Source organism: Microtus pennsylvanicus, chromosome 12, assembly GCF_037038515.1.
Source record: "Microtus pennsylvanicus isolate mMicPen1 chromosome 12, mMicPen1.hap1, whole genome shotgun sequence".
Taxonomy (NCBI): Eukaryota; Metazoa; Chordata; class Mammalia; order Rodentia; family Cricetidae; genus Microtus; species Microtus pennsylvanicus.
The window spans coordinates 91,187,880-91,215,100 of record NC_134590.1 but is presented as its reverse complement, the minus strand read 5'-3'; the positions used below and the strand labels follow the sequence as shown (position 1 = coordinate 91,215,100).

Sequence of the window (27,221 nt, the reverse complement as noted above, 5' to 3'; positions counted from 1 at the left end):
GGGCCAGGGCAGGTGAAGGGGGATGAGGGCAGGTGAGGGCAGGTTCACGGGTCCTGTTCAAACTGACTGGCTCCCACCTTAAGCTTGTCGTTTTCACGGTAGTTGAAGAGCACAGCTCTGATCTCCACCTGCTCGTTGCGCACCACGGAGTAGGGCAGCCTCAGGTCGATGAAGAAATCCTGCATCACTGTGATCTCATAGGGGTCCGCCACACAGATCCCTGTGGACAGAGAGAGCAGTGTGAAGGGTCCAAGTGGGAGGGCTGTGCGGGGTGGGGCAGCCAGGACCTGCTTCAAGTTCCCTAGCCGGCCATGGCTGATCCCATTCGCAGACAGGTAGAGACTACAACATGCACATGGCCATCACGGCCAGCTGTGTCCACCTGTGTGTTTACATGTGCACATGCATGTGGAGGCAGGAGATTGACACTGGGTGTCATCTTCAATTGCTCTTCCACCTTATTGAAGTTTATGTATGTACACATGTGTCTGTGTGCATATCAGTGCAGTACCCAAGGAGGCCAGAAGAGGGCATCAGATTCCCCTGGACCTGTAAGCAGTTGTGAGCTGCCTAAAATGGGGGCTGGGAACCGAATTCTGGTCCTCTGCAAGATTAGTAAATGCTTTTAGACACTGAGCTCCTCAGGCCCTCTATCTCATTTTTTGACCCGGGTTTTCTTCTGACCCTGGAGCTCACTGATTGGCTCTGCTGCTTGGCCAGGAAGATCCAGTGCTCCTCCTGTTCCTGGCTCCCCAGCGTTGGGATGACAAACTGACACAAGGACACCCTGCTTTCTCTGCAGGTTCTGCGGCTGGAGCTTGGGAGATGTTTGAAGGGAGCAGTTCACCGCTGAGCCCCCTCCCTAGCCCCTCCCTTACCTTTCTTATCTGACAAGCTCACTGCCAGAATCTCCCAGGTGGTGATGGAGTCTTTGAGAAAGATGTTCATGACCTTCGTGGAGATTCTGAGTGGGGCAGAAATTTAAATTCAAGTGGTGAGATCTAGCAGGATGGAGACGGGTGTGGAGGTGGGAGGCCCCCTGGGGACAGGTGAGAGAGGAGCTCTGGGTTGCAGGCCATGGACCTCCATGGTCACTCCAGAGGAGACAGGAAGTTAGCAGGTGCAAGCAAGCAAATCTTATGCAGATTAGCTTGTCAGGGAAGATGCTTTCTGTCTTAGCCTCACTTACATTTTAAAAAATATATCTACTCTGTGTGTGTGAGAGATAGTGTGGCATCATTCTGCCCTGACTTCAGGTGGAGGTCAAGGACAACCAGTGGGAATTGGTTATCCCCTTCCACTGCGTCTGTCTTGGGAGGCAGCACCTTTATCCCTGAACATCGAGCCATACCCATTCTTTTCTGGTTCCTTCAACTCCTCTATGGTCCACAACCAGCTCTCTGGAAACTGGCTTCGGGAGACGATATCTTCTTCAGGCATTATGTCTTCATCCATGTCACCTGAGGATGGGTAGATGTAGCTGTGGTCTGGGAAAAGATCCACTCTGGGGTGGCTCCCTAGCATGCATTTCTGAGCTGTGTAAATGCATTCACCCTGGGGTGAGGGTTTTCTGCCAGTCCCAGTCACATTGGGGATTTGCGGGGATTCCTCTCTCCATCCAGGAAATAAAAACTAAAAATCATGTTCTACGGATGTGTTGGAATCAAGACGAGCATTATCCAAGCTGGTTGGAACTCAGTAGGTAGCCCAGGCTGGCCTGGGATCTGCAGTAATCCTCTTAATTCAGCGTCCTGAGTGCTGGAATGAGAGGCATGTTCCACCACATCTATCTTCAATGTGGAATGGTTGTAGAACTTAACCTTGGTTTGGTGTGTAATGGGAGCATAGTTATTGTGAGGAATGCCCTGAGCTCCCTCTCCTCCTCTCCCTTCCCCAAGCTAGCTCTCCCTCACTCCCTTAGCCTCTTCCTTGCTATGAAGACCAGCTGGCCTCCATCCTCCTCATTCTGTCTTCCCAGGGTTCAGGGCTGGGGTCACAGTCTTTGGGCTACTCTTCCAGCAGAAAGGTGCAGCCACTGCATCACTGAGAAGCCCTGTCCTCTCCCTTGAGCCTCCATTCCCAATGTCACCCCGTGAGTTGCCACTCACTCCTGGCCAGGCCCAGCACTTGGTCTCGCTGGTGCTTCTGACGAAGCGCGGTGATGTAGTTGCAGCAGTCTATAAAAGCCTTCACACAGCTCTCCCCCTTGCTGATGAAGCGTGCCCGGCGCTGGCAGGAAAACCTCATAGGGATATCGCGCATGCCATCCTCACAACACTTCCGCAGACCCTTGTCCGTGTACTGACCCGCTGTGGGAGGCCCGGACCTGGGGTCAGCCTTAGTCATCAGGAGAGCATAGGACCCAGCTCCAGACAGAATTTCCCATGGCAGGACCTTCCCCGCCTCCCTTGGGATTCTAACGGGGTGAGGGTGGGCATCAGCAGAGGACTCCTAACCTTTGTCCATCCTCTTCTCCGTCAGCTGTACTGAGCGACGGCGGCGGGCAGCTGGCTTGATGCACTCTGAATCTGAGGGAGAGCCCAGAGTGAGATGGGGGAGATGGGGGTTCATTGCACCTTTTTTTTGCAGTAGAAGAGACTTGGACTCAGGGAGCAGCAATGGAAGCTGGTGAAATGGCTCAGTTGGTATTGGGGCTTGCAGCTAATACTGATGACCTGTTAGATTGCCAGGACCCAAGAGGTGGAAGCTGAGAACTGACTGGTGCACGTTGTCTTCTAACCTCCACATGCATGCTGTGGTGTGAGCACACACAGACACATGTGCACACATACGCACATTTATGCATATCTGCATGCACACCCATGCACATGTCCATTCACAGAAGCATGCACACACATACGCACACCACTTCAATTAAATGCAATTGAAAATGAATTTTAAACAAAACAGGAGGTGCTGTGGTGGAGGAGGGGCCGAGACTCAGTTTCCTGCTCTCAGGGTCCTGCTCTTGGTGGGCATCTGGGGGTGAAGGCATGTCCTCCCTCCTGTCAACCGCTGTTCCCTTTTCTCACTCGTTCTCTGCTCAGTCTGCAGGCCTTCATTTGTTTTGAAGGCCAGTCCTGCATCTGCGAAGACCCCCGCATAGTCCTTTCCACTGCCTGGGGTGCAGCCGATGTCTGCCTTCTCTACCACATCCCAGATCTGCAGGTGGCATGAGATGGGTTGGGTGGCAGAGGTGGGAGGGGGAGAGGCCAGGTCGGCAGAGCTTCTTGCAACCCACCATGATGTTCGACCTGGCCATCCTCATCCCTCAAATGCTCATATGCAGCCCCCAGCAAACTCCCAGCTCAGCCTCGGGCACACCCTACACCCTCGTTTCCCCAGACTCTCCTCCAGGCCAGACTCTGGGACGCAGGTGCTCACCTTGCTCTGAGTGAGTTTGTTCTTCTTGTTCAGCACAAACACGCCCTTGTCCACAGCCACCAGGCCCACTCGGGCTCCTTGGTTTCCCTCGATCCTGAGTGTTGTTTGCTGCCCAGGTGCCAGCTGTCGGTTATCTCTCGGGTCACCCTTCACCACCAGCTATAGGGGGGCGGAGAAGCAAGATGGATGAGTCAACCCTGGAAGGACCACAGAGAGAGAGGGGAAAGGAGAGGAGACAGACAGACTAAAGGGAAAGAGAAAATGGGGGGAGAGAGTGGGAGGAAGAGAGAATGGGGTAGGAGTGGAGGGAAGAGATAAGTGAAAGTGAGCGAGGCCAGGAGAGGGTTGGGAAGAAAAGAGAGAAGAGAGAAAGAAGGGATGCAAAGGGCTGAAGTGATGGAGGTGCAAAGCAGGCAGAACACTGTGAGTTCCAGGCCCAACCTAGTCCACATAATGAATTTCAGTACACTCAGGGGATATAGTGAGACAATGTCTTTAAGAAAAAGAAAGGAAAGAGGGGAAGAGACATGAAAGAGAGAGAAGATGAAGAGAGAGAGAGACTCACCGTGCCTACACAGGAATCCTTTACATCCACCCACACAGAGTCTGCCACCACCTCCCTCTGGCCATTGGCTCCAATCAGGGTGTAGTAAGCCACCAGGCGGAAGGAAGGAATGAAATCTGGGGTGATAGGCAGGGCCAAGACCACCAGGTCCTGGCCAGGCTCCCGAACCTGGCGGCCTGCCTTCAGTAGCTTCCCTTTGTTCATAATCTGAAAGGATGATGGGCTGGCATGAGAACCAGGAAGGGGCTAGGTGGAATGGGTAGGGGACCCCGGAGCTGTGCAGGGATCCCTAGGATGGGCAGTGGAGACCTCGGGGCTTGGCAGGGATTCCTAGAATGCGCAGTGGAGATCCCGGGGCTGAGCAGGGATCCCTAGAATAGGCAGGGGAGATCCTGGGGGTGAGCAGGGATCCCTAGATAGGCAGGGGAGAACCAGGGTTGGGTAGGGATCCCTAGGATTGTTATGGAAGACCCTAGGGTGGGACAGAGATCCCTAGGATTGTTAGGGGGACCCCGGAGCTGGAAAGGGATCCCTAGGATGGGAAGGGGAAACCCCAGAACTGGTAGGGGATCTCTAGGATGGGCAGGGGAGACCATGGGGCTGGGCAGGGATCCCTTGGATTGTTAGAGGAGACCCCAGGGCTGGGTGTGGATCCCTAAGATACGCAGGGGAGACCCTGGGGCCAGGCAGGGATCTTTAGGATACTGGAGAGTCGTGTAGGGGAGCTGAGGCTTCTGGTGACCACGGACCAGGTAGGTGTAGTAGCGGATCTTGGCTTCTTGGCCCGGGTCTGTGCGAAGGTGGAAGTTGACTCTGAGGTTGTCCCCTGGTTTCAGCTCTTCACGAGACACTGCCAGATGCAAGTAGTTGTTGGAGTTGTGCATAGTGCCATAGGGCTGTGCCGTCATGGTGTTGGTTGCTTGTCGTGTATCCAGGATACCACTGTCCTTAGTGCGTACCTAGGTAGGGGAAGAGGGAGGCACGCTGGTTCCTAGCGCTGCCCAGGGTGGAATCGCTGAAGCTCAAACAGGCCTTGGGATGCTCCATACTGACTGCCAGCTAGACAGCATGCAGAATCCACCAGGAGGCGAGCTCTGATCATGCCAGTGAGGGGTGCTAGATTGGGAAGACCCACCCTGTGGGTGGCACCGTCCTCCCCTGAGCTAGAGCACTGGACTGAAGAGGAAGGAGCAGCCTAGACGAATGCTAGTGCTCATCTCTGCGGATGGCATGTGAACAGCTGCTTTAGGTAGTCTCCTGCCTCTGCGCACCACCAGTCACTGGACTCTCTGGACACCTTTCTCCCTGAAGTGGTTTTTGTCAGCTTTTTATTAAAGCAATGTGGCATCCTCAGGGTGACCCACGGAACCCGTCACGAAGCCAGCAGAGCCCCGAGTAGTTCTCTGGCTGTGGAGACTAGGGGCTGAGCTCTGGACACTCACTGTGATGGTCAGTCTATTGCGGTTGTTGGGTGTGTTGACACTCAGCCTGGCCACACCATCATCTTGGGTGACAGCCTGTGAGTCAACTCCTTCAATGACGATGGGCACTCGGGGGGCTGGAGAGCCATCAGGGTTGGTCACAAACACCTGTGGACAGAGGCGGGTGGTGGGGAAGTGTCAGGTGGTGTGGTGGGAGGGAAGCAGCTGGAAGTGGGGACTGGCCCCTCATCTTACCTTGATGTCAAAGGGCATGGCTGGCTTGAAGAATTTGGGTGTCTTGGTGAAGTGGATCTGGTACGGGGAGGTGACAATCGCGATCCCACTGCGCTCTGCCTCCACCATGTCACTACCTGAGGGGAGGAGTGGTAAAGGTCCTGGCAGGCTCCCCAACTGCCCCTCAGGGTCAGGCCTCCTCCCTCAGGCTAGCCTTGCTATCTGACTTCCCTCACCTAAACAGGACTTACCTGAGTTCAGGATGACAGTGACTGAGACATACAGGGACTTCCCCACCAGGGCATCAGCGTTGGAGGGCCGTACCCCATCCAGCAGTGTCTGTCGTTGGAGCACTGCCTCCCCCCAACCATTATCAATCTGTGGAGGATATGGGAGCCTGAGGGAGGAGCTGGGAAGGGGAGGAGCTCAGGACTAGTGGCTGGGTTCAGCAAGAGGAGAGACAGGGAGGGGCTAAGAGGTGAGAGGGGCTCTGGGGCGGGGCCTTGGTCTCAGGGGAGATGGCAAGGTTCCAGGCTGTCAGGGGCTGGGGCAGTACCACCACGCGCTGGAGGGATTGGGACAGAGAAAACTTCCTGTCTCCATCCTGGACCCCAAAGATCACGAAGGCCATCCCGTCCACGTTCTTTCCATACAGGAACCTGCGAGGGAAGAAGACTTCGGGTACTGAAGACCTCTCTGACTGTGGCTGGAGACCCGTCCCCCATGCACTTCCTCGACCCTCACCTGGCCGAGATGGAAACTTCCAGTCCCTTTGGGTCGTCGATGTAATAAAATGGCTTTTCAAGGTTCACCAGGACCTCGAAACTGGGCAGCACTGGGGTATGGTGTGGAGATGGCAAAGATGGCGTTGCAGGGCTGCCAGGTTAGCACAGGCATGGCGGCCTTGTCCTTATCCCAAGCCTGTCCGGTCCGCCTGGACTTACCATACTCCTTCACCTCAAACTGTGCGGTGAAGATCTGCTGTGGTGCATGCTCGTAGAAGGCTCGGATCTTCCACTGTCCCATGCTGCAAGAAATGAGGAGTGTGACCCACTGGGCCTCCAAGTGCCTCCCCATCCCTCTCCTGGGACAGGGGAGTCCCGTTCCTGGAGACCCAGACATACTTGACCAGTTCTGGAATGTTCCAAGAGAAGGGTAAGATGCCATACTGGTTTTGGGAAGACAGAGTGTCTCTCTTGATGGGCACGCCATCAGGGGTCTGTAAGGAGACAGGAAATGCATATGGGATAAAGCAACTCTGAGAGGCCCAACCACACCATTCCTATGTCTGCTGAGGTGGCAGTTAGAAGCATAGACCTTGGTCACTCTGCCTAGGTTCAAATCCCTACTGTGCCACTTACAAGCTGGGTGATCTCAGACAGATGGCTCAGCCTCTCTGTGCTGTGCATTCTATGTATGTTTACATACATAGCCTGATCTCACTGGCTTAGGACATAGTTCATCCAGCAAATGCCTGGGTATTTACAAGATCAGGGGTGGTGTGTGTGTGTGTGTCTGTGTCTGTCTGTGTGTGTGTCTGTGTGTGTGTGTGTGTGTGTGTGTGTGTGTGTGTGTGTAGCAGAGGGAATGAGAGACAGAGGGAGGAGGAAGGCAAGGAGGGAACACGGCAGGATGAGCAGCAGGATGAGCAGCCCTCGTGCCCTGCAAGGAAGACTTGGGCTTTGATTCTAAAGAAGTGGGAGCCACTTGAGGGTTGTGGGGGAGAAGGAGGGGAAATCCTCACTCAGGCTTTCCCAGGTGCCCTCTACTGGGCAGACTATACTACAGGGAGTTACAATTAAGGGTCATCCCAACCTTCTGATTGGGAAACAGGCTCAGGGAGCTTCTCTGGGTTCAGATCCTGCATCTATGACCCTCCCTATTGGTATCCCTCCTATGGGGATCCCTAGGTCTCTGGCTCCTCTGCACTGGCCATGCTGTGTAGCCATTTGCCCCTTTCTGAGGCTCTCTGGGAAACTCAGTAGCTGGTACCTCAATGGTGATGACAACCGTCCTGGCCACGGGCAGTAGCTCGTCGTCTACGGTGAAGATCCGATAGAGGACTGGATGGTGTGGGGGAGACAAGCGAGTCCCATTAGACCTCAGGTTCTGGGAGGGTCCTCCAGCCCTGGTGTGTGCAGCCACCCGCAGCCCTTACCCGTGGAGCCTGGGGTGTAGATGGTCTTGTCTGTCTGGATGAAGAGGTACCCACTCTGGAAGCTCACCAGCACCACTTTCTCCACCACCGTTTGCCCGAAGCTTGCCACCACTGTCACATACTTTTGCCCCTTATTTGTCTGGAACTCCTTACTGGCGGGAATCTGCACATGGATCGGGGGGCAGTCAGGCGTATGAGCCTCTGGACCTTCTGTGTCTCCCCTCAGAGGGGCAGGAGTCAGAGTGTCGGTGGTCAGGGAGTGGATTTTTGCAGCAGCTCAGAGGCCAGGGACTTGGAAGGTAGATTCTGAGGGGAGGGGCTCAGAGGGGTGGGTCTCAGAGTGGCAGAGCACAGAGTGGCGGAAATTAGAATGTAAATTCTGAGGGGAGTGGCTCAGAGGTGTGGGGACTCTGATGGGAGGGGCTAAGAGGGTAGAGGCTAAAAGGGGCGGAGTTCAGAGTTGCGGAGGGCGGGCTCAGAGGGGCGGAGCTTAGAGGGGTGAGTCTAAGAGGGGAGGGACTTAGATGGTAAATTCTGAGGAGAGGGGCTCAGAGGGGAGGGGCTAAGTGGACGCCGCTCAGAGGGGAGGGGCTAAGTGGGCGGGGCTCATGGGGGACGGGCTCAGATGGCAGAATTCATAGGTGCGCGGGGGCGTGGTAAGGGAGCTCATAGGGGCGAGGTTTAGAGTGTGGGGCTCATAGGGGAAGAACTTAAAAGGTAGATTCTGAGGCAAGTGGCTCAGAGGAGTGGAGACGCAGAGGGGAGGGGCCAGGGGCGGGGCTTAGAGGGGCAGGGCACGGAGGGGAGGGACTTAGAAGGTAGAGTCTGAGGGGTGGGGCTCAGAGGAGTGGGACTCAGATGGGAGGGGCTCAGGGGGCGGAGCTCAGTGGACTCAGGAGAGGGGACTCAGGCTGGACCTAAGGGGCTGTAGTTGTCTGTAGTTCCACATTCCCTTGCCCACCTTGATTGTTACGGTGCCCAGGTGTCTAGTGGCGCCTGTCAGCACTGTCTTCTCGCTGGTCAGCACCTGCTTCTTTGGGAAATCGTGCACAGATACTGATACTGGGACGTCGTTCTGTGCCTCATGGGCCTCCAGCACGATGGTCTCTTCGCTCTCCAGCCTCAGGACATTGGGGGTGATGATGGAATACCTGCGTGAGGAGTACCGGAGAAGATGTCACCTCAAGACTGCAGACTCCAGCCCTCACCCGTCAGTGCCTGGCTGGCCCTGTCGCTGCTTCTGGAGGGCTCTCAGTGCTCCCTCCCTCTCCCTTCCCCTCAGTCACTGGAAGCTGGCTCTCCCTGGTTTTAGCACTTGGCTCGCAGGAGCAAGTGCTCTATCACCGAGCTACCCTCACCTCTTCTCACTCTTCTATTTGGAGACAGCGTCTTGCTAAGTTGCCCTTTGCTAAGTTGCCCAAGCTAGCCCTGAATTCACTATGTAGTCCAGGCTTGTCTAGAATGTGCGGGCCTCCTGCCTCTGTCTCCAGAGTAGCTGGGATAACAGGCCAGAGTCATCAGGCCCTATCTGAGCTTGGCTTTTGACAGTCCACACAGTCAACAGTTGCAGACCCCAACAGTGCCCCAATTCACAAATCTCAACCTCACCAATGCCTAAACCATGAGGCATCACAGACACCATGAGTCGACAGATCTTCTGTTCTATAAGTAGGCACCCCAATGCTACAGTAGGGGATTTGATGATCATGAGCCTGTAAATACCCTGACACTCAAGCAGACCAGATTCTTTTTTTTAAATATTTATTTATTTATTATGTATACAATATTCTGTCTGCATGTATGTCTGCAGGCCAGAGGAGGGCACCAGACCTCATTACAGATGGCTGTGAGCCACCATGTGATTGCCGGGAATTGAACTCAGGACCTTTGGAAGAGCAGGCAATGCTCTTAACCATTGAGCCATCTCTCCAGCCCCAAGCAGACCAGATTCTGTGTGTTCATACATTCACGTGCATGCTCCTGACATGCGTGTGTGTGGAGGCCCGAGGGCGATGTCACGTGTCCTGTGTTCCCACTCACACACCTTACTCCCTAGAGCCAAGGTCTTCTCTCTCTGAACCTGGTGCTGGGCTGTCTCCAGCCCCATACAGTGTGAGGTTACGGGCACTAAGGTCACTCCTGGCTTTTTCATGGGTGCTGGGACTTTGACCAAGGGTCATGTTCATGCAGCAAGAGTTCTTCCCCACCGAGCCATCTCCCAGTCCCCACCCCAAACTCCTAACACCCATATCTTGTACCCTTCCCCCACAGAGAGCACTCTCACCCAGGTAACTTAGGAAGTCTACACAGAAGTGCACCCCAGAAGGTAACTACTTACATGGGACTCCCCAGAGCCAGGGGGGAGCTGGCAAGCAGCAGCAGCAGCAGCTGGGGCCCTGAAGCAGGTCCCATAGTGGAGGACTAAGGTGGAGGGAGTGAGGGAGGTGAGGGGCAGGGGCAGGGGCAGGCAGGAGTGAGCCAGTCTGCAGAGGGCTGCCTCTTATGTGGACCTCCTCCTCTGGGCCCTCCTCATTCCTGTATCCAGGGACTGCCCCAGATTTTGCAACACTGTTTCCTAAGCTTTTCACAAGCCTGGGGCCAACATGTCTTGGGGGATTAACCCAAGACCCATTTCCCTGGCATTCCCCTGCCTCAGGTTCCTCTTGGGGTCAAGGCCAAATGCTGAACCTTGGCTGATCCCTATTGTACTTGGTTACAAAAAAACAAAAACAAAAACAAAAAAAAAAAACAAAAACAAAAAACAAACAAACAAAAAACAATTCAAGTCTAAAAAGACTCCTTCCAAGTCTCGTAAGGTGAGCATCCAAACTGCCTAGGCTCCCCCAAAGCCAGTACGTGCAGTAGGATCAAAAACCCACTGCGATTGTTCTTGAGTTCCCATTCTTCCTCATTGTCAGAGCCTGGATAGAGGTGGGCGGTCCTTGGGCTTCCCACAGGTCAGGGAACCCTGATTGCTCTATGAGCAGATGGGGGAGGGTGACTTGATCGGTGGGAGGGGGAGGGAAATGGGAGGCGGTGGCGGGGAGGAGGCAGAAATCCTTAATAAATAAATAAATTAAAAAAATTAAATAAAAAACAAACAAACAAAAAAAGAGAGACTCCTTCCACACTGAGCTGGGTTCCAGCACCAGAGCTTGTCTGTCTGACTGGTTCTTCCTGACCCCCACCCCCACCCACAGGTCTTGTTAAACCAGCAGTTCTCAACCTGTGGGTCATGACCCCTCTGTGGGCTGCATATCAGGTGTTTACATTACGATTCATAACCGAAGCCAATTTACAGCCATAATGAAGGAATGAAAATAATTCTGTGGTTGGCGGGGGTCACCATGACATGAGAAGCTGTATTAAAAGATTGCAGCATCAGGAAGCTTAAGAACCATTGTGCTAAATAATCCTGGACTCCTGCATCCAAGCAATCCTCCTGCCTCCGCCTTCCTGGTTGCCAGCATCACCAAGGCCAACTTACAAAGGCATTTATAAACCTTGCCTTTCCTATGAGGAGGGTTGGTGTTGGGTACCCCTGAACACACAGTCCCAGCTCTGTGGGATGTTTTCTGCAGCAAGAAAGAATTCAGCTGCTGAAACGATCCAGGAGGGCTTCTTGGAGGTTAGGACAGTTCAGCTTGGCTGTTCACTCGCCAAGAAGTGTGCTAGGGAAAAGAGTTTGCCCAGCACACGTGAAGGACTGGGTATTGGTCTCAGTAGCAGGGAACTCAATTCTAGGCTGCAGGCCTATCAACCCAGTACTAGGACATAGAGACAGGACAATCGAGAGTTCAATGTCAGCCTCACCTCCAAGTTAGAGTCCTGTCTGGGCTACATGACACCTTTCTTTCCCTCCCCACTATTCCCATCCCTCCCCTCCCCTCTGCTTTCCTTTCCTTTTCTTTTTTGTTCATAAGGCAGGGTTTCTCCTTGTAGTCTGGTTTCTCCTGGCTCTCTTGGACCTGGCTTTGTTGCCCAGGCTGGCCTCGAACTCACAGAGATCTGCCTGCCTCTACCTCTCGAGTGCTAGGATTAAAGGCCTGTGCTGCCACCTGCATGCCTTTTGTTTTTTTATTTTGGTTTTTCGACACAGGCTTTCTTCGTGTTACAGTCCTGGCTGTCCTGAAGCACGCTCTGTAGACCAGGCTGGCCTCAAACTCACTGAAAATCACCTGCCTCTGCCTCTGCCTCTGCTGGGATTAAAGGCATGTACCACCACCACCACCCAACTTAAATATTTATTTTATAGGTATGTGTCTGCGTGTTTTGCCTGCATGTATGGCTGTGCACCACATGCATGTCTGATGCTTATAGCGGCCAGAATAAGATGTTGGATCCCCTAGAACTGGAATTTCAGATGTTTGGGTGAGCTGAATAGGGTGCTGGTAATCGAACACAAATTCCTTGGATGGGCAACCCGTGCTAGATGACAACCTATAAGCTATCTCTCTGGCCCCACAGACTCTGATCCTAGAGAAGGGTCAATGTCCAACCACAGCTTCAACAGTAACTCTTAGCCTCTTCTCTGTGCTCTTCCAGCTTCCCTGGATAGTCCGTGTTTTCTGTGTGTGAAAGATTTTCCTCAAAGACTGTTCCAAATCAATGCTCACAGAACCCTTACCACTCCTGTCAACTGCCCTGGTGTGAAAACAGCCGGTCCATCACCGGCCTCACTCACTGGCAGACACTTCCTGTCTAAGCTGCCACTCTCTTGAGGCATGGGAGAGCCCTGGGCCTCAGTTTCTTCTTGCCAAGCAGAGTGTCAGCACAGCTGGTGTTTCCCTGAGCTTACTAGATCTTGCCAGCTCGCTCTCTGAGGGTTCTACAGATTTAGACACCTGCTGGCTGGGTTGTAAATTCCAGGAAATGAATTCCCAGTTTTCCTCAGTCCTGGCTGCTAGGTCTTGCTTGATGAATTTCAGATCTGTTGAGAAAGGATCCTATGTAGGTTTGGCTGGCCGAGAACTCAGAGGTCCTCCTGCCTCTGCCTCCAAAGTGCTGAATGGGATTCAAGGGGCAGCCACAAAATCTAGCTGTTTTTTCTTTGTTTTTCTGGTTTATGATAGTGTCTTCTGTAGCCTGGGTTGACTTCAGAGTCCCCATGTAAAGAAAGGTGACCTTCAACCCCTGTTTCTACTGTGTCACCTCCTGTGTGCTGGGGTGCCAGGTTCTCACCATGCCTGCTTTATTTGGTTTTGGGGATGAAACTCAGGACTTTATGTTTGCTAGGCAAGCACTGCCCCCAGCATGCCTTGAGCTCTGGAGTGCCTAGAGCTGGTGAGTGGTCACACCAGCCTGCCCAGGAACTTTCTGAGAGTCGTGGGTAGTGACTGGACCCTAGTGGAGCTATCTGTCTGCCTTTCCTGTCGCCAACACCACAACCACCACCACCACCATGACCTCCATCACCACGACCACCACCACCACCATGACCTCCACCACCACCACCATGACCTCCACCACCACCACCACCACCACACGACCACCACCACCACCACCACCATGACCTCCATCACCACCACCACCACCACCACCACCACCACCACCACCACCATGACCTACATCACCACCACCACCACCATGACCATCACCTCCACCACCTCACCAGTACCACCATCACCACCACCACCACCTCCACCACCACCATGACCTCCACCATGACCACCATGACCTCCACCACCACCACCACCACCACCACTACGACCACCATGATCTCCACCATGACCACCATGACCTCCATCACCACCACCATCACCACCACGACCACCACGACCACCACCACCACCACCATGACCACCATGACCTCCATCACCACCACCACCACCACCACCACGACCACCACCACCACAACCTCCACCACCACCACGACCACCACGACCACCATGACCTCCACCACGACCACCATGACCTCCACCACCACTACCCCCACACCCACCACCACTACTACCACGACCACCATGACCTCCACCACGACCACCATGACCTCCACCACCACCACCACCACGACCTCCACCACCTCCACCACCATGACCACCATGACCTCCACCATGACCACCATGACCTCCACCACCACCACAACCACCACGCTGTCCTATGCGACTGAGCCGTGAATGGCTGTGTGTGAACATTGTAAATCAAGGTGGTGATGCCCAATCCAAGAACAGGTATTCGCGAACACCCCTGAAGGGGTTAAGGGGAAAGTTTCATGATTTCCTGTAAACCACTCAGTTTTCCTGGCCTCTTGGGGCACAGGGGTGGCTGGGAGTTAGAACAAACCTGGCTTGTCTTTTAGCTGAGATTGCAACATCCTTTCTGTGGAAGGCAGAAAGGGAGGAGGGAGGAGGGGAGGTACATTAGCTTGCCTCTAAAACTGGGGCCCAACTTTTGAAACTGGATCTCCAAGTGCTCCCCCTTACTTCTGCTTCTGCCTCCTCTGCCCAGGCACTTGCTTTCTTGGTTTTGTTTCTATTTATCACATATTTTAAAAATTGCATCTTAAAATCTTTATGATTGCATATACTCAGGCGTGTGTGCAGAGGTCAGAGGAGACTTGTAGGTGTCCCTGTCCTCCTTCCAGTGTTATGTGTCCCTTGGATAGAACTCAGGTGACCAGGCTTGTGTCCACCCCACACCTCACCCCAGGCTTTTTCCTGGTTCCATTGTTTTACTCCAGCCTGAAATACAAGGGCTTTGTGATTTGCTGCTGGTGGCTTCTTTCAGGCTACTAGATTTGGTTTGTCCTTTGTGGACCTGTTTACCCTGTCTGGTGGAGGTGAGTGACCTGCAGGCCTGAATACAAAGGATTCGCCCTGTGGTGGTGGTGGGGGTGTTTGTGTGTGCACGCACCAGAGATCAGTTCTCAACTTGAGGGTTCACAGTCATTCCTGCTTCTGGTCTGGGGGGGATGTGGGAAGGGTCCAATCTCTGGGATGTCGCTGCACAACAGCATTCAGTGCTGGGAGGTAACCAGGAAGCCATGATTGAACCAGGGCCCGCTGGGAGGGAGGTGCTCTGGGAGGAGAGAGTAGGGGAATTCTTGATCCCCTTGACTTTCCTCTGGGGAAATAAGAACTTGTGTCAGAACATCAGGAGGGGGAGAGTGGGCCTCCTGAGCAGTGTGGAGGGGACAATGTGCAGGGATTCTCAAGGAGTGGGGGCCACAAACCCATCGTTCTGGCTTCAAGACTGCATAAGATCTGTGCGAAGTATTTGGCTAAAAACAATTGCACCTGCACACACACACACACACACACACACACACACACACACACGCACACACACACACGAACATTGAACAGGTAGAGCCATGCCAGGTGAGGTGGCACATGCCTGCCACTCCAGCACTTAAACTGAGGAGGGAGCATTGCCATTTGAGACCAACCTGGGTGCATAGCAAGACCTGGAAAGGTGGCTCAGGGGGTACAAATCTAGTGACTTTGCCATTTTGGCATCCTCTGTTAACTCCAGCAGAGAGACAGGGATTCCCTGGGTCCTGGGCAAGCTGGCTTGCTGGAACAGAGGGAGCCAGTGAGTTCTGGGTTCTGTGAGAGACCTTGGTAAGTAAACAGAAGTACAGAGTGATGACTGGAGTCACTGGACATCAACTTAGGGCCTACACACGCACAAACACGTGCACACACACACTCTCTGGAGAGCGGGATCAGGCATGGTGGTATGTGCCTGCCATTCTTCCTGAGAATCTGAAGCAGTGTGACTGCCAGAAGTTCCGAGTCATCCTGGGCTACATAGTGTGTCAGATGTGGTGAAGCAAACCTGACTTCTCAGTACCTGGGAGATCAGGAATTCAAGGTTATCCTTGGCTACAGAGAGAGTATATGCCCAGCCTGGGCTACATGAGACGCTGCCTAAAAAATAAAATAATTCAAATAAAATGTTTTTGAGCAAACATAGCTAAAAAGCTGTGAGAAATGCCTGGCGCGGTGGTCCACATATTCAGGGAGGCAGAAGAAGGCAAATCTCTGTGAGCCAGCCTGGGCTACAGAGAGAGCCCCTGTCCCAAACTATAGAATGAGGGAGCTGCAGACTCTCCTGTCAGTGCTGAGCTTTGGTGTCAGGAGAGAATGAAAGAAAGGGGTGCATTTGATTTCTGGGTGGAAGACCCCCCAACTCTGACTGATGGGTGTGATTATCCCTGTGATCCCCTCCCCCCTTCCTGCACAGGATTCTCTCCATGCTTGGAAGCCCAGGTTCCTGGAATTCCTGTCCAGCTAGCACCCAGGCTGGGTGACCTCTCTCCCTACCCTGTAACTCATTAACTCTTGGGGACATTGACCCCCGCACCATCTATAAGGCTGTGACAACAGCTTCTTCCCTGAGCTCCGTGTGGGGCTTGGGGTACCCCAGATGGCACAAAAAAGGCGGTGGCGGGGTCAGAGTCCAGCCACTGGGCACCCCATACATCCCTCCCCTTCAGGTCTGAGCCTGGTCTCCAGAGACAGTGAACCACTCCTTGCAGACAGAACCCTCAGGTAGGTGCCTTATACCCTCTCCCTTCTCTCTCTTCCCTTCTCTTCCCTCCCTCCTCTCTCTTCCCTCCTGTCCCTCCTTTCTCTCCCTCCCCTCCCTCCTCTGTCTTCCCCTTTGGATTTGTTCTGTTTTGTTTGCACATTCTCACTGCACAACCAGGTTTTCTGAAGCTCACATCCTGCTGGCACCTGAGGCACTGCGAGGACAGGTGTGAATAGGTGTGAATGCTATGTATAGCACTTCACCTGCCTGCCCTCCGCTCCAGCTTTCCTTGTCCCGTTTATTATTTTCCTTTTTTGTGCTTTGGTGTTTTGTCTGTGTATGTATCTGTGAGGGTGTTAGAACCCCTGGAACTGGAGTTAGTCTTGAGCTACCATGTGGGTGCTGGGAACTAAACCCAGGATGTCTGGAAGAGCAGCCAGTGCTCTTAACTACTGAGCCATCGCTCCTTCTCAGGATTTTTTGTTTGTTCTGTTTTGTACTTTGAGACAAGGTTTCTCTGTGTAGTCCTGGCTGTCCCAGAACTCACTCTGTTGACCAGGCCTCTGCCTCCCCAGTGCTGAGTGCTGGGTTTAAAGGCATGTGCCACCATGGCGGGCCAAGTTTCCTGTGAGGACGCTGGAACCCACCAGGGTGCCCTCATCACTTCCCTTCAGATCTTCCTTTCCACTGTCAGGACACATGCACAAGTGGTGAGCACTAGGGTGTGCCCATCTTTGGAGTGTGATCACCATGTCTACTTCCGCGTGTCCAGCTGCACAGTGCCCCGACCCTCCTCTGATTCTTTCATGGCTTCCCGTGGGCCTGGCACAAAGACTTACAGTCTGTTCTTAGGACTCTGCCTGCTGCTGCCCTGTCAGGCTTGGCTCTGCCTCCCACCACCCCCTTCCACACCCTCCCCAGCCTGTAGTGCTTCAGGCTAGCTGGGCTATTTGTTCATCTGGTCTGCAGCTGGCCTCACTTCCTTACTGTGGGAGCTTCAACCAGGGCCCCCGGCCCCTCCTTATTCCCCCACCCCCACCATGTTGTCTCTGCACTCTGAAAGACATTCCTGATATCCTCATGGGAGGGGGGAGGACAGAGACAGCCATCTTGAAGAACTAACTGTAAAGGGGTCTCCAAGAGGCTAGGACAAGGTTGGTGCTGGACCCTTAGGGCCATGACTATCCATTTCTACACGAACAGACCTCTTTAGCCCAGGCTAGCCTCAAACCCTAGTACTTTCCTGCCTCAGTTTCCTGGATGTTGGAGTTAGAGGCTTGAGCCGCCACGCCCTGCTATTAGTTCTCTCTGTGGCCTAAGGTCACAGGCAGTCAGGGGCTGCGTCTGCTGTCCCTTGGGTTTTGAAACAGGGTGTCTTGAGGGCCCAGGCTGTGGCCAGGGCCAGGGATCTAGCCCTCCCCATCGCCCTAGCATGATTATAAGCTCACAGGCCATCTTCATGGAGGCTTTGGGACCTGCAAGCACTTTGGGTTCCCACAGCTCAGTCACATGCTCAGGCCTGTTTTCAGAGGACGCTGGTTCGTCCGCACCTTCCAGACGTCTGTGGCTGGGCCAGTCCCTGTGGGAACCTCATCCTGGGTCTGGTGACTTGAGGGTTGAGTTGGGAGGGGGAACTTGGTCACACGTTCCACAACAGCCACCACAGGGCCCGGGACAGCATTGGCAGACCATCATCTCCTCATTATGAATTTTGTTTTATCTTTATCTTTATTTGTCTACTGATTGGCCTAAAGTTTCATGAGGATCTTCAGAGGATGACAGGCAAGTGCTACCACCTGGACTGAGGATCCAGGATCTGAGATCATAGATGCAGCTTGTCTTAGGCCCTCAAACCCCTCAGCATCAGGAAATTCAAGAAATGGAAAAAAAAAAAAAGAAAAAAAGAAAAAAAAAAGACCGGTCCTTAACGTACTGAAGATTGAAGAGGACAGGGATGCAGTGTTGGGGGAGGGGCGTCATTTTTTGGAAGGCTCCTTGGGGACCCACGTCTTGTGTTCCCTGTTGGCACGAACCCCTAGGCCTCCCTGCACACCAGGGGACAAGAGCAGGTGTGCAGGGTGCAGAAGGTCTGAGGGTGGTGGCTGGATGAAAGGAAGTCACAACAGCTCCCGGCCACTGGCTGTCTTGTTGACTTTGGACAGGCCTTCCCGAAATCCAGAATCCGTCATCCTGGGTGAGGCACACAGCAGAAGCAGGGTCCAGCAGCTGAAGGGACCATCCCAGTCCTCCATCCCCAACCAGACCTAGCCCTGTAGTCAGTATGTTAGTCTTAACCCCGCTGTCAAATCAGCCTGGCTCCAACCACTCCAGAGTGACCCGGTCCAGCCCAGCTGGCCTCTGAGGTCTCCTGGGCCTAGGTGACAGAGCCCATCACTCCAGAGTGACCCAGTCCGACCCAGCTGGCCTCTGAGGTCTCCCGGGCCTAGGTGACAGAGCCCATCACTTTCTGCCAGAGCCCCAGTCCGGGCAGACCTGCCAGCCCTCTAGGTTACGCACCCTGTGGACCACCTGTCCTTCAGCTCCTCAGCACACCCCAGAGGCCGTCTCCAAGCACCACTCGGACTAGTTTGAAGGCTACCCACACCCCACCTTTAGTCCTTTTTGGCCCCACACACCCATGATCCTGTCTAGCCGCAGCCCCAGAAGCAGCCTAGGTCTAACCCCAGCCACCCCCACCCCATAGCTTGCTCACACTTGCTCCATCTGTACATCTTCCTCATCCTCCTGGGGCAGCTGCAGGTAAGGGTTGTCCCCAGCTGGCTGGAACTTGTAGCCGGTGAGCACGAAGAAGGCCAGCGTGGAACTCTCCACCAAGAGCTAGGAGCCAGGGCATAGGATCAGGGGGGCCTCCCTGGCCACCCACCCTACTGGGGACCCTGTTCTGCTCCGCTCACCTGGTACAGCCACTGCCACTGGAAGGGCACAGCCACACGCAGCAGAATGGCGATGATGCGGGTGAAGTAGATATAGCAGATGACCTGGGGACACGTGGGGCATGGGGGTCAGGGGCAGAGAGTCGTGGGGAGAGTCAGGCCTGGGGAAGGGCAGGAATCCTACCATGACGTAGTAATGTCGGAACAGCTTCAGCTTGGCCAGGTTCACTGCCACTGTGGGAGGGCACAGAATGGGGGTGGGGGGGTCACTCAAAGTGGTAGGAGGGGAGGGCAACAGAGGAGGGGACAGGGCTGGGGAGCAGTTCCAAGGCTACGGGATGAGGTGTAGAAAGAACAACTGGCAAGGGGGAGAGAGGGGACAGAGGAGTGAGACGCAAACACAGTCATGAAGACACGGGCCCTGGCCCCTGGTGTCAGAGAGAACACAGGGCTGGAAAACCCTTGAGGAGGGGCCTCACCCTTCCCATCAGTGCCGGATGCGTCCTGCAGATGCCGGATGGACCTGGATCAGGAGGAAGTATGTGGGAAGCGAACATGACCCCAACCCTGTAAACAAGAGTCTTCTGTGGGGTAGTGGGGGGGCCTCGGCGGGGCTGAGGGGCAGGGCCGGCTCCTCACCACACGACTGGGAAGAGGATGGCACCGCAGCAGATGAGGTCCACCAGGAACAAGATCTCCTTCCAGAGTCCATAGTCACTGGCACCCTCCTCACGGGACTCGATGACAATGTATGCAATATTAGCCAGGACCTGTGGGATTAGCAGGACACCGCCTGATTTGATTCCCATCCTTTTGCTCCTGTACACTAAAAATGAACCGCCAAATCCTCCACCACCATGGACTTCCCTCCCCGTACCCCACCCCAGCATCCCTCCCCGTACCCCACCCCAGCATCCCTCTCTGTACCCCACCCCAGCATCCCTCCCCGTACCCCACCCCAGCATCCCTCCCCTACCCCACCCCAGCATCCCTCCCGTACCCCACCCAGCATCCCTCCCGTACCCCACCCAGCATCCCTCCTCTACCCCACCCCAGCATCCCTCCCTGCACCCCACCCCAGCATCCCTCCCCGTACCCCACCCCAGCATCCCTCCCCTACCCCACCCCAGCATCCCTCCTCTATCTCACCCCAGCATCCCTCCCGGTACCCCACCCCAGCATCCCTCCCTGCATCAATCCTTAGCATTCCTCTCTGAATCTCTCCCTATGTCTCCACTCTCTCTTGAGGAACCCACACACATACCTGCAGAGGGATCACAATTCCAAAAATCTTCTTCTCCTTGTCTGACAGCATATACTTCACAAAGGCCCAGCCTGAGCCGATCAAGGCAATAGTGATGAAAAGAAGGGCACCTTTCAACCTGGGGAGCCAGGGTGGGGGAGGTCTGGTGATGAGGTGGGGGCCCAGCCCCCTCCGCCTGCCTCCCCCACCTGTGGACAGAGCCGGGTGACTCACAGGTGTGTGATGTAGTGCATGACGGCGAGGCCTTCGATGGGGTGGCCTTGGCTGTTGATGAAATAGTAGTTGATCTAGAGGCAGGCAGAGGGACAGGCAGTCAGAGAGGAGGACCGGGTGAAGCAGCTCAGGGGCAGAGGTGTGGGAAGGTGATTGGGGAGGGAAATGCAAACAGCCAGGCGCCATGGATCCCCTCTACCACGGGGGGCGGGGGTCACAGCTGGTGGGGGACACTCAGCGCTGGACCAGCGGATGGTCCTGGAGGGTAGGTCGTGAGAACTGAGCTGAGCTGGACAGGGTGCGCAGGTGGACAGATGTCCCATCTCACCATCCCACCCTTGTGCCGCCAGGCCCCGGTTGCTCACGCTGTGGAAAAGCAGGGAGACACTCTTGGTGAACGCCAGGGCTGCCATGAGCCAGTGGATCTTAAAGACACTGTATCTGCCGGAGGGGGAATGGGGAGGGAGAGCACCTTTGAGATCAGGACGTGAGGCCCTCAGAGAGGCAGCGGGCAGGGCGGGTAGGGCAGGAAGGCGCTTTACGTATTCTTGCAGAGCACGGACACCCAGAAGATGCCAGCAGCCAGGAAGCAGGCAGACATCGTCAGGTAGAGCTTGAAGAGGGGCATTTCTGCCGCTGACAGGAAGCCTTCCGGATTCTTCTCTCGGATCATCACCTGGAAGTGGGGAGGCAGGTGGCCTTGCCCCTGTGGCTCTAGCTCTGGGTTTCTGGAGAGTTCCAGTCTCCGGGTCATCCACTTGCCAGCTAGAGCCTCAGTTGGTCCCATCTCTCAAATGGGTGCATATAGAGGACCAACACCCAGGGAGGACCCAGTCTTTGTACAAAGTGACAAGCATTTGCACAGGGCCTGCCACATTTCCAGAAGATTGGGGAAGGCTGGAGATGTAAACGAGGGACACAGAGGTGTTACATGGTGTCAGTGAGGGGCCACCCAGGAGAAAAAATGACTCATAGTATCCAATACAACTACCCATGTTGTGACTGGATCACTTAGGCCAGTGGTTCTCAGCCTTCTTGATGCTGTGACCCTTTTAATATAGCTCCTCATGTTGTGGTGACCCCCAACCAAAGAACTGTCTTGTTGCTACTTCATAACAGTAATTCTGTAATTCTGTTACTGTTCTGAACTGTACTATAAATATCTGATACGCAGGATATTTGATACGCGGCCCCCAAAGGGTCGAGATTCAGAAGCTGAGCACCACTGATCTAGGACATACTGTGTGATTCTGTTTATGTGTGTGTGTGCATCAAGGACAACTTCAGGCAGCCATCCTTGGAACACACGTGAAGGCAGGAAGGAACAAACTCCTGCAACCTGCCCTCCAACCTCCACACGCACTGCACACACACTCACATCCAAAATACACGTAAACCGGGCCTACAGGTTGTTCATGACACAGCTAGGGACGGTGCTTGCCTTGCAATCGTGAGGAGCTGAGTTCAGATCCCCAGAACCCACATAAAAAATCCTAGCATGGCAGTGCAGACAGGAGGATCCCTGAGGTCTGTCAGAGACCCCGTCTCCAAAAACTAGGTGAGCTGGCGGTGGTGGCACACACCTTCACTTGCAGCACCGGGCGGAGGCAGGTGGACCTCTGTGAGTTCGAGGCCAGCCTGGTCTACATAGTGAGTTCTAGGCCAGCATCCAAGGAACACCACTGGGGACTGACTATGAGTTCCTGTGCACACCATACAAGTTCCCCTGCACAGATGAATGGACACACACACACATTCTGTACACACCTGAAATAGACACACCTTTGTTTTCCCTTAAATACTTCTGATCAGGACAGTGCATACCCTAGCTTGCATGTGTCACCAAAGCCCAACAGAGGACTTTAGGAAGTTCATCCAGGAGGTGGCAAGATGGCTCAGTGGGTGAAGAAGCTTGCGGCCAAAGCTGATGACCTGAGTTTGATCCCTGGAGCCCACATGTGGGAGAACTGACTCCTCTGACCTCCACACATGAGCTGTGCTGCATGCCCCCCCCCCCCGTAAGCACAGGATGGAGACAATGCCGGTCAGGTGGGCGGGGGCACCCTGTCCCTGGATACTCACGGTGAGGTCAAACGGATGCTCCTTGCCAGGAACGGAGTTGTGACAGTTGTGGAAGTTGAGGCTGTACTGGCCTTCCTCATCCCTGGAGCCAATCACCACGTGGAACTGGTCACAGGGAGGGGGGTCTCAGGAGTGTCCTCCAGCAGAGGCTCAGGGCAGGTGGGGACATGCGGGTGAGGCAGGTACTCACGCTGAAGTTGTAGGAGTCGTTCAGGTGGCCCAGCCCCAACACCAGCTCTGTCTCCTTCCCACCGAGATCCTGTGTGGGCGGATGCCTCTGTGGCTGGCCCTCTGTTGAGTGTCCATGTACCCCCAGGGTAGTTTTCTCTCCTGAAACATGGGGTGCTCCAGGCTTTGCCTGACCTTCCTTGACTGCAGAAGTCTCTGTAGGGGATGGGTAAGAAACTGTCAAAAGACAGACAGGCAGAAAATTGGGGTGCATCCAGGGCAGCTAGCTCCACCCAGCCTCCCGGACTTACCACTGCTCCCCTTAGGGGTGTCTGTCGGCTCTGACTTCAGGAGGCTCGACTGGGCAGGGGCGTCCGAGAGGAGACCAGGGGAAATGAGCAACTTCCTCTGCTCTCCAAATTTTAGGACTTTGACCCTTGGGTGAGGAAGAATAGGGAAAGGAGATGGTGAAGTCTGTGGCCAGGTACACCACATATGTGGATGCCCTCCTGAAGGGGTTGGAGAATCACCAAATCTTAGCATCTGGCCACCACCCATCAAGGTAGCGGGCACATTCTTGGTTGTCTGTAATAGCAACTATCGGTCTACTGGGAAGGGCAGACAACATGGCCTGGTCTGCGGGCAAAAGGCCTGTGATCCAAGGTACTTGGCAGGCAGAGGCAGTTCAATGTCAGCCTGGATTACAGAGTGAGTTCAAGACCCAAACTGGTAAAACGTATTGAGCCCCTGTCTTTTTTTTTTTTTTTTTTTTACTTTCCCAAATTAATATATTTTCTATAATAGGAATGTGAAAAGCTCATTTTATTTTCTTCTTTTTTTTAAGTACAAAGAGGGTTGGAGTCATGGCTCAGGGGTGAAGTCTCCCCACAAGAATCCCTCAGTGAGGGGCTGGGGGCATGATCAGGGTGGAGCCCTGCCTAGAATCCCCAGTGAGGGGCTGGGGCGTGGTCAGGGTGGAGCCCCGCCTAGAATCCCCTACTGAGGGGCTGGAGGCTTGGTGAGGTTACAGTACTAGCCTACAATCTGTAAGGCAGTAGGTTCAATATCCAGTACATGCGTGTGGGTGCACACATACACACACACACACAAACACACGCTGCGCCATGTAGCAAAGAGACTAGCTTTCTCCCTAGGGCTGTGGATCTTTGAGGGCAGGGGTCCTCTGTCGCCACTCACTGCAGGTCCTGGATATTAATGAGGAAAAGGACCAGGAAGTTGCTGCTGTTTCTCTCCAGAGGACATCCGTGCAAGTTCCGGCTCTGGGGAGTGGACAGAGAGGACCTGGGTTACAACTGCCTAGTTCAGCGTGTTATCCATTCATTCACCCAGGGCTGTACTCTTTACTGGAAGAAGACAGGCCCTCCACACCATGTTAGTTCCCTCATCCCCTCTGATGCTCGCGACTCACCGAGTAGGAGTGAACGCTGCCAGATCGGACGCGACTCAGGCTGAACCCCACCTGATGGAAGGAGAAAACAGTGAAGGGCTTCCAAAACACCCTCTGCAGCAGAAGGCACGCAACCTCGCTCTGCTCTGCTTTGAGAGCGGTGCTCGCAGGCAGCCCTGGCTGGTCGGGCTGGTGCCCAGGCTGCTGTGAGACTTGCATCAATCCGACTGCCTCAGCGTGTACCGCCACCCCTGGCTCCTCTCGCAGGTACTCAACACCCACCATGCGCCAGACACTCAATGACGTGCTCCACCAGACTCCCAGTGCTCTCTGCGAGAGTTTTCACAGCCTGATTGGTTTACCCACCTACAACGCCAATGGTGCTGGACAGGGTAGGGCATGCACTATCATGGGCTATGGAGACTGAGGCAGGAGGGGCTTGATTTTTAGGTGAACCTGGACGACATGAGACCCTGTCTCAAAGCAAACTGCCAAACAAGGGTGCCTGGACATAGTGGTGCACGCCTTTAATCCCAGCACTTGGCGGATATCTGTGAGTTCGAGGCCATCCTGGTCTACATAGTGAGTTCCAGGACAGCCAGAGCTACTTGGTGAGACCCTGTCTCAACCACCCCCCCCCACCGAAAACAAGAAAGGAAAAATAAGGCTACCATGAGCCGGGCATCCATATTGCACCTCTTCTACCAAGGGGACACTGGTGAAGAGGGAGACGGGAGAGTGTAAGAGAGGTTGAGGAGGACCAGAGAGAAACAATGTCTCCTGGACACTGCTGCTGCTCAACTCCCAGTCAGCATTTCAGCATGTGGAGAAGAGGGGTACTTGAACCCTGACACCTAGCTGATGGGCGCTGGGGGAGGGACAGCCAGTTTTCTTGAAGGTTATGGCCCTAGATAAAAATAAAAAAGGTCTGGGTGATCTCTGAGTCTGTGGCTAGCTTGGTCTACACAGTGAGACTACATCTTTAAAAACCAAAAGACATGGAACTTGGAGGAGTCCTAGAGAGGAGTAGGGGGTACAGTCAAAATACATTATGTATATATGTATAAAGTGTTGTACTACAAAGGGGCTGAGGTGGGGTGGGAGTGGCTCAGGAGTGGAGCACTTGTGGAAATCTCCCAGTGTGGGGCTGGGTAACTTGATCCTCCTGCCTCAGCCAGCAGGGACACCAAGGAGACACTGTATTCATACCCAAGTGACAGGTGGGGAAACTGAGGCTCAAGAAGGCTATGGGACTTGCCATAGATCCCATGGGTGAGGGACAGGGCGAGGGCAGGATTCCAGAACTTGTGCACTGAACCCTCCCGTAAGCCTTCTCACCTTTGATGACTTCTCTTCTGTCTCCTGGAGGCCCAGGCGAAGCAGGCTCAGTTCCACTTCTAGAGACCCATTGGCATAGAATCCGAAGCTGTTCAGTTGGATGTCAGCTCTCTTCTCCCCCTGCAGGAAACCAGAGAGACCGTGGCGGCAAGGGCATTTTCTCCACCAAGAGCCTCTGGACATCTTTTATTCAGGGCACAAGCACGTGAGAAAGGCTTTCCAGATGCAGGGTAGTGGCGGCAGTGGTGGTATTTCTTTGCTTCAGTCCCTCCCAGGCAGCTACAGGGTGTGTTTGAGTGTCCAGGTGAAACCCTGACACCCCGTGAAAGGCCCCATGTTGATGTGCACTACCCTGAGAGTGAGGTACACATGCTGGTATGATCAGTTCGACTTCACAGAAAACTTTTCTATTCTATCTGGGCTAAATTTTCAAAGTAGTTTCCCCAACCGCCTATCGAAGTTAACTCCAGGAAGATGCTACCAGGTACCCCCTCTCCCCAGCAGGTCCTATGGTTGTTACCTAGGGTCCCCCTGAATTTAAAGGGCCAGGAGTCAGGGGTCCCGGAAGATGGAGTCCCGCCCCCTAAACCAGGCTAATCTACTGCGAGCACCGGGTGGGGGTGCCCGGGACGAGACCACTCACGGCCTGCAGTGGGGGGGTGCGAAAGTTCTATTTAGAGGAGCTAGTGGGGAGTAGGGCGAGGCCAAGCCTACGAGGCTCACTGTGAGCGCCAGCCGGTGGATGCGACCTGAGCAGCCGCTCAGCATCAGCACCAGCAACGACAAGCGTCCCCATCCGTACTGCGCGGGGCTCCCACCGTCGAGCCCCCTCCTCTCGCTCACTGCCATCTCCGGGGCTACGACTGCCCCACGACACCGCCTCTGACGCCTGATAAGGCCCGCCCACTTTTCAGCCAATCGTTGCACGATATGGCCGAGTCACCCAATTACCAACTGAGACTTTTTTGATGAACAGAAGGCCTCCCAAATGGGCGTGCTTAGTCCTTTCAGCCCCTATTTCATGCTCTCCAATCCCTAGACAGATCGTTTCGGATGCAATTTGATGAACAGGACGACTCACCAATGATCTAGGAACTCATATCCGTTCCTTAAAGCGGAATTCCTTCTTCAACTCTTAACGGCCCAAGACTACATTACCCAGAACCCAGGGAAAGCTGATTCAGGCACGCAAAACTACATTTCCCAGTATGCCAAGGGACGCACTTTCGTCCTCCCTATCCTCCACCCACCCCCACCCCCACCCCCAACCAAAACTGGCACCCGGCCAGAAGTAGAGCTTTTGGTAAACATAAGCATCTGTTGAGGCTTGCCCTGTTCCAACTTTCCTGGGCGTTGAGAAGCCTAAAATTCTTGACCCTATACTGACCTCTGATCTCAGGCCGAGTGCCATTGTAGGTCCCACCTGCAAGACTCCGCCCCAGGCTTAATTCCCTTGCAGCAGCTGAGCCCTAACTTCAAACTGAAACCCTGACCGTTCTCCATTCCGATCCTAGGCACCTCATCCCATTTTACACACCGGGTCCTCATCTTCTACTGAGCCCCCCAGATCTGGACCCCAGTTGTAAAGTCTTCAACTAATAATTAAATTGCTGACTC

General features: G+C 54.3%; 2 protein-coding genes across 5 annotated transcripts in view; both read right to left on the bottom strand.

Moving 5' to 3' along the window:
• Window positions 1-10,220, bottom strand: part of LOC142832228 (complement C3-like) — a 33,151-nt gene extending 22,931 nt beyond the window's left edge. The window contains exons 1-20 of the mRNA XM_075942547.1: window positions 10,101-10,220; window positions 8,724-8,913; window positions 7,763-7,925; window positions 7,597-7,667; window positions 6,729-6,823; window positions 6,549-6,631; window positions 6,349-6,439; window positions 6,161-6,263; window positions 5,856-5,982; window positions 5,626-5,741; window positions 5,392-5,538; window positions 4,699-4,908; window positions 3,950-4,156; window positions 3,385-3,543; window positions 3,033-3,162; window positions 2,457-2,528; window positions 2,109-2,309; window positions 1,352-1,460; window positions 879-964; window positions 78-220 (exon numbers count right to left, since the gene is read on the bottom strand). Of these exons, the coding sequence (XP_075798662.1) occupies window positions 78-220; window positions 879-964; window positions 1,352-1,460; window positions 2,109-2,309; window positions 2,457-2,528; window positions 3,033-3,162; window positions 3,385-3,543; window positions 3,950-4,156; window positions 4,699-4,908; window positions 5,392-5,538; window positions 5,626-5,741; window positions 5,856-5,982; window positions 6,161-6,263; window positions 6,349-6,439; window positions 6,549-6,631; window positions 6,729-6,823; window positions 7,597-7,667; window positions 7,763-7,925; window positions 8,724-8,913; window positions 10,101-10,174 (2,577 nt within the window). The 5' untranslated portion in view covers window positions 10,175-10,220. The remainder of the gene's footprint in view (window positions 1-77; window positions 221-878; window positions 965-1,351; window positions 1,461-2,108; window positions 2,310-2,456; window positions 2,529-3,032; window positions 3,163-3,384; window positions 3,544-3,949; window positions 4,157-4,698; window positions 4,909-5,391; window positions 5,539-5,625; window positions 5,742-5,855; window positions 5,983-6,160; window positions 6,264-6,348; window positions 6,440-6,548; window positions 6,632-6,728; window positions 6,824-7,596; window positions 7,668-7,762; window positions 7,926-8,723; window positions 8,914-10,100) is intronic.
• A 7,726-nt stretch (window positions 10,221-17,946) lies between these two features.
• Gpr108 (G protein-coupled receptor 108) lies at window positions 17,947-26,503 on the bottom strand. Of its 4 annotated transcripts, none has more exons than XM_075942549.1 (17): window positions 26,328-26,503; window positions 25,605-25,724; window positions 24,288-24,338; window positions 24,056-24,138; window positions 23,170-23,294; window positions 22,881-23,074; window positions 22,691-22,795; window positions 21,151-21,284; window positions 20,974-21,049; window positions 20,609-20,682; window positions 20,396-20,513; window positions 19,771-19,901; window positions 19,611-19,654; window positions 19,316-19,365; window positions 19,153-19,236; window positions 18,951-19,075; window positions 17,947-18,507 (listed from the first exon to the last, which is right to left on the bottom strand). In XM_075942549.1, the coding sequence occupies exons 1-17, from the start codon at window positions 26,451-26,453 to the stop codon at window positions 18,423-18,425; spliced, it is 1,725 nt and encodes a 574-aa protein (XP_075798664.1). In that variant the 5' UTR covers window positions 26,454-26,503; the 3' UTR covers window positions 17,947-18,422. The 4 variants fall into 4 exon arrangements, with proteins under 4 accessions (XP_075798664.1, XP_075798666.1, XP_075798663.1 ...); XM_075942551.1 differs by having other exon boundaries at window positions 17,947-18,427; XM_075942548.1 differs by having other exon boundaries at window positions 26,319-26,488.
• Between the last annotated feature and the right edge of the window lie 718 nt (window positions 26,504-27,221).

Excerpts from the sequence above, each read along its gene's own strand:
- Gpr108 (XM_075942548.1), bottom strand. The coding sequence starts at position 26,453 with ATGGCAGTGAGCGAGAGGAGGGGGCTCGACGGTGGGAGCCCCGCGCAG. Across the intron at positions 19,902-20,395 it reads GAATTGTGATCCCTCTGCAG|GTCCTGGCTAATATTGCATA; the intron begins GTATGTGTGTGG and ends CTAATCCCACAG. Across the intron at positions 19,655-19,770 it reads ATCCTCTTCCCAGTCGTGTG|GTCCATCCGGCATCTGCAGG; the intron begins GTGAGGAGCCGG and ends CTCCTGATCCAG.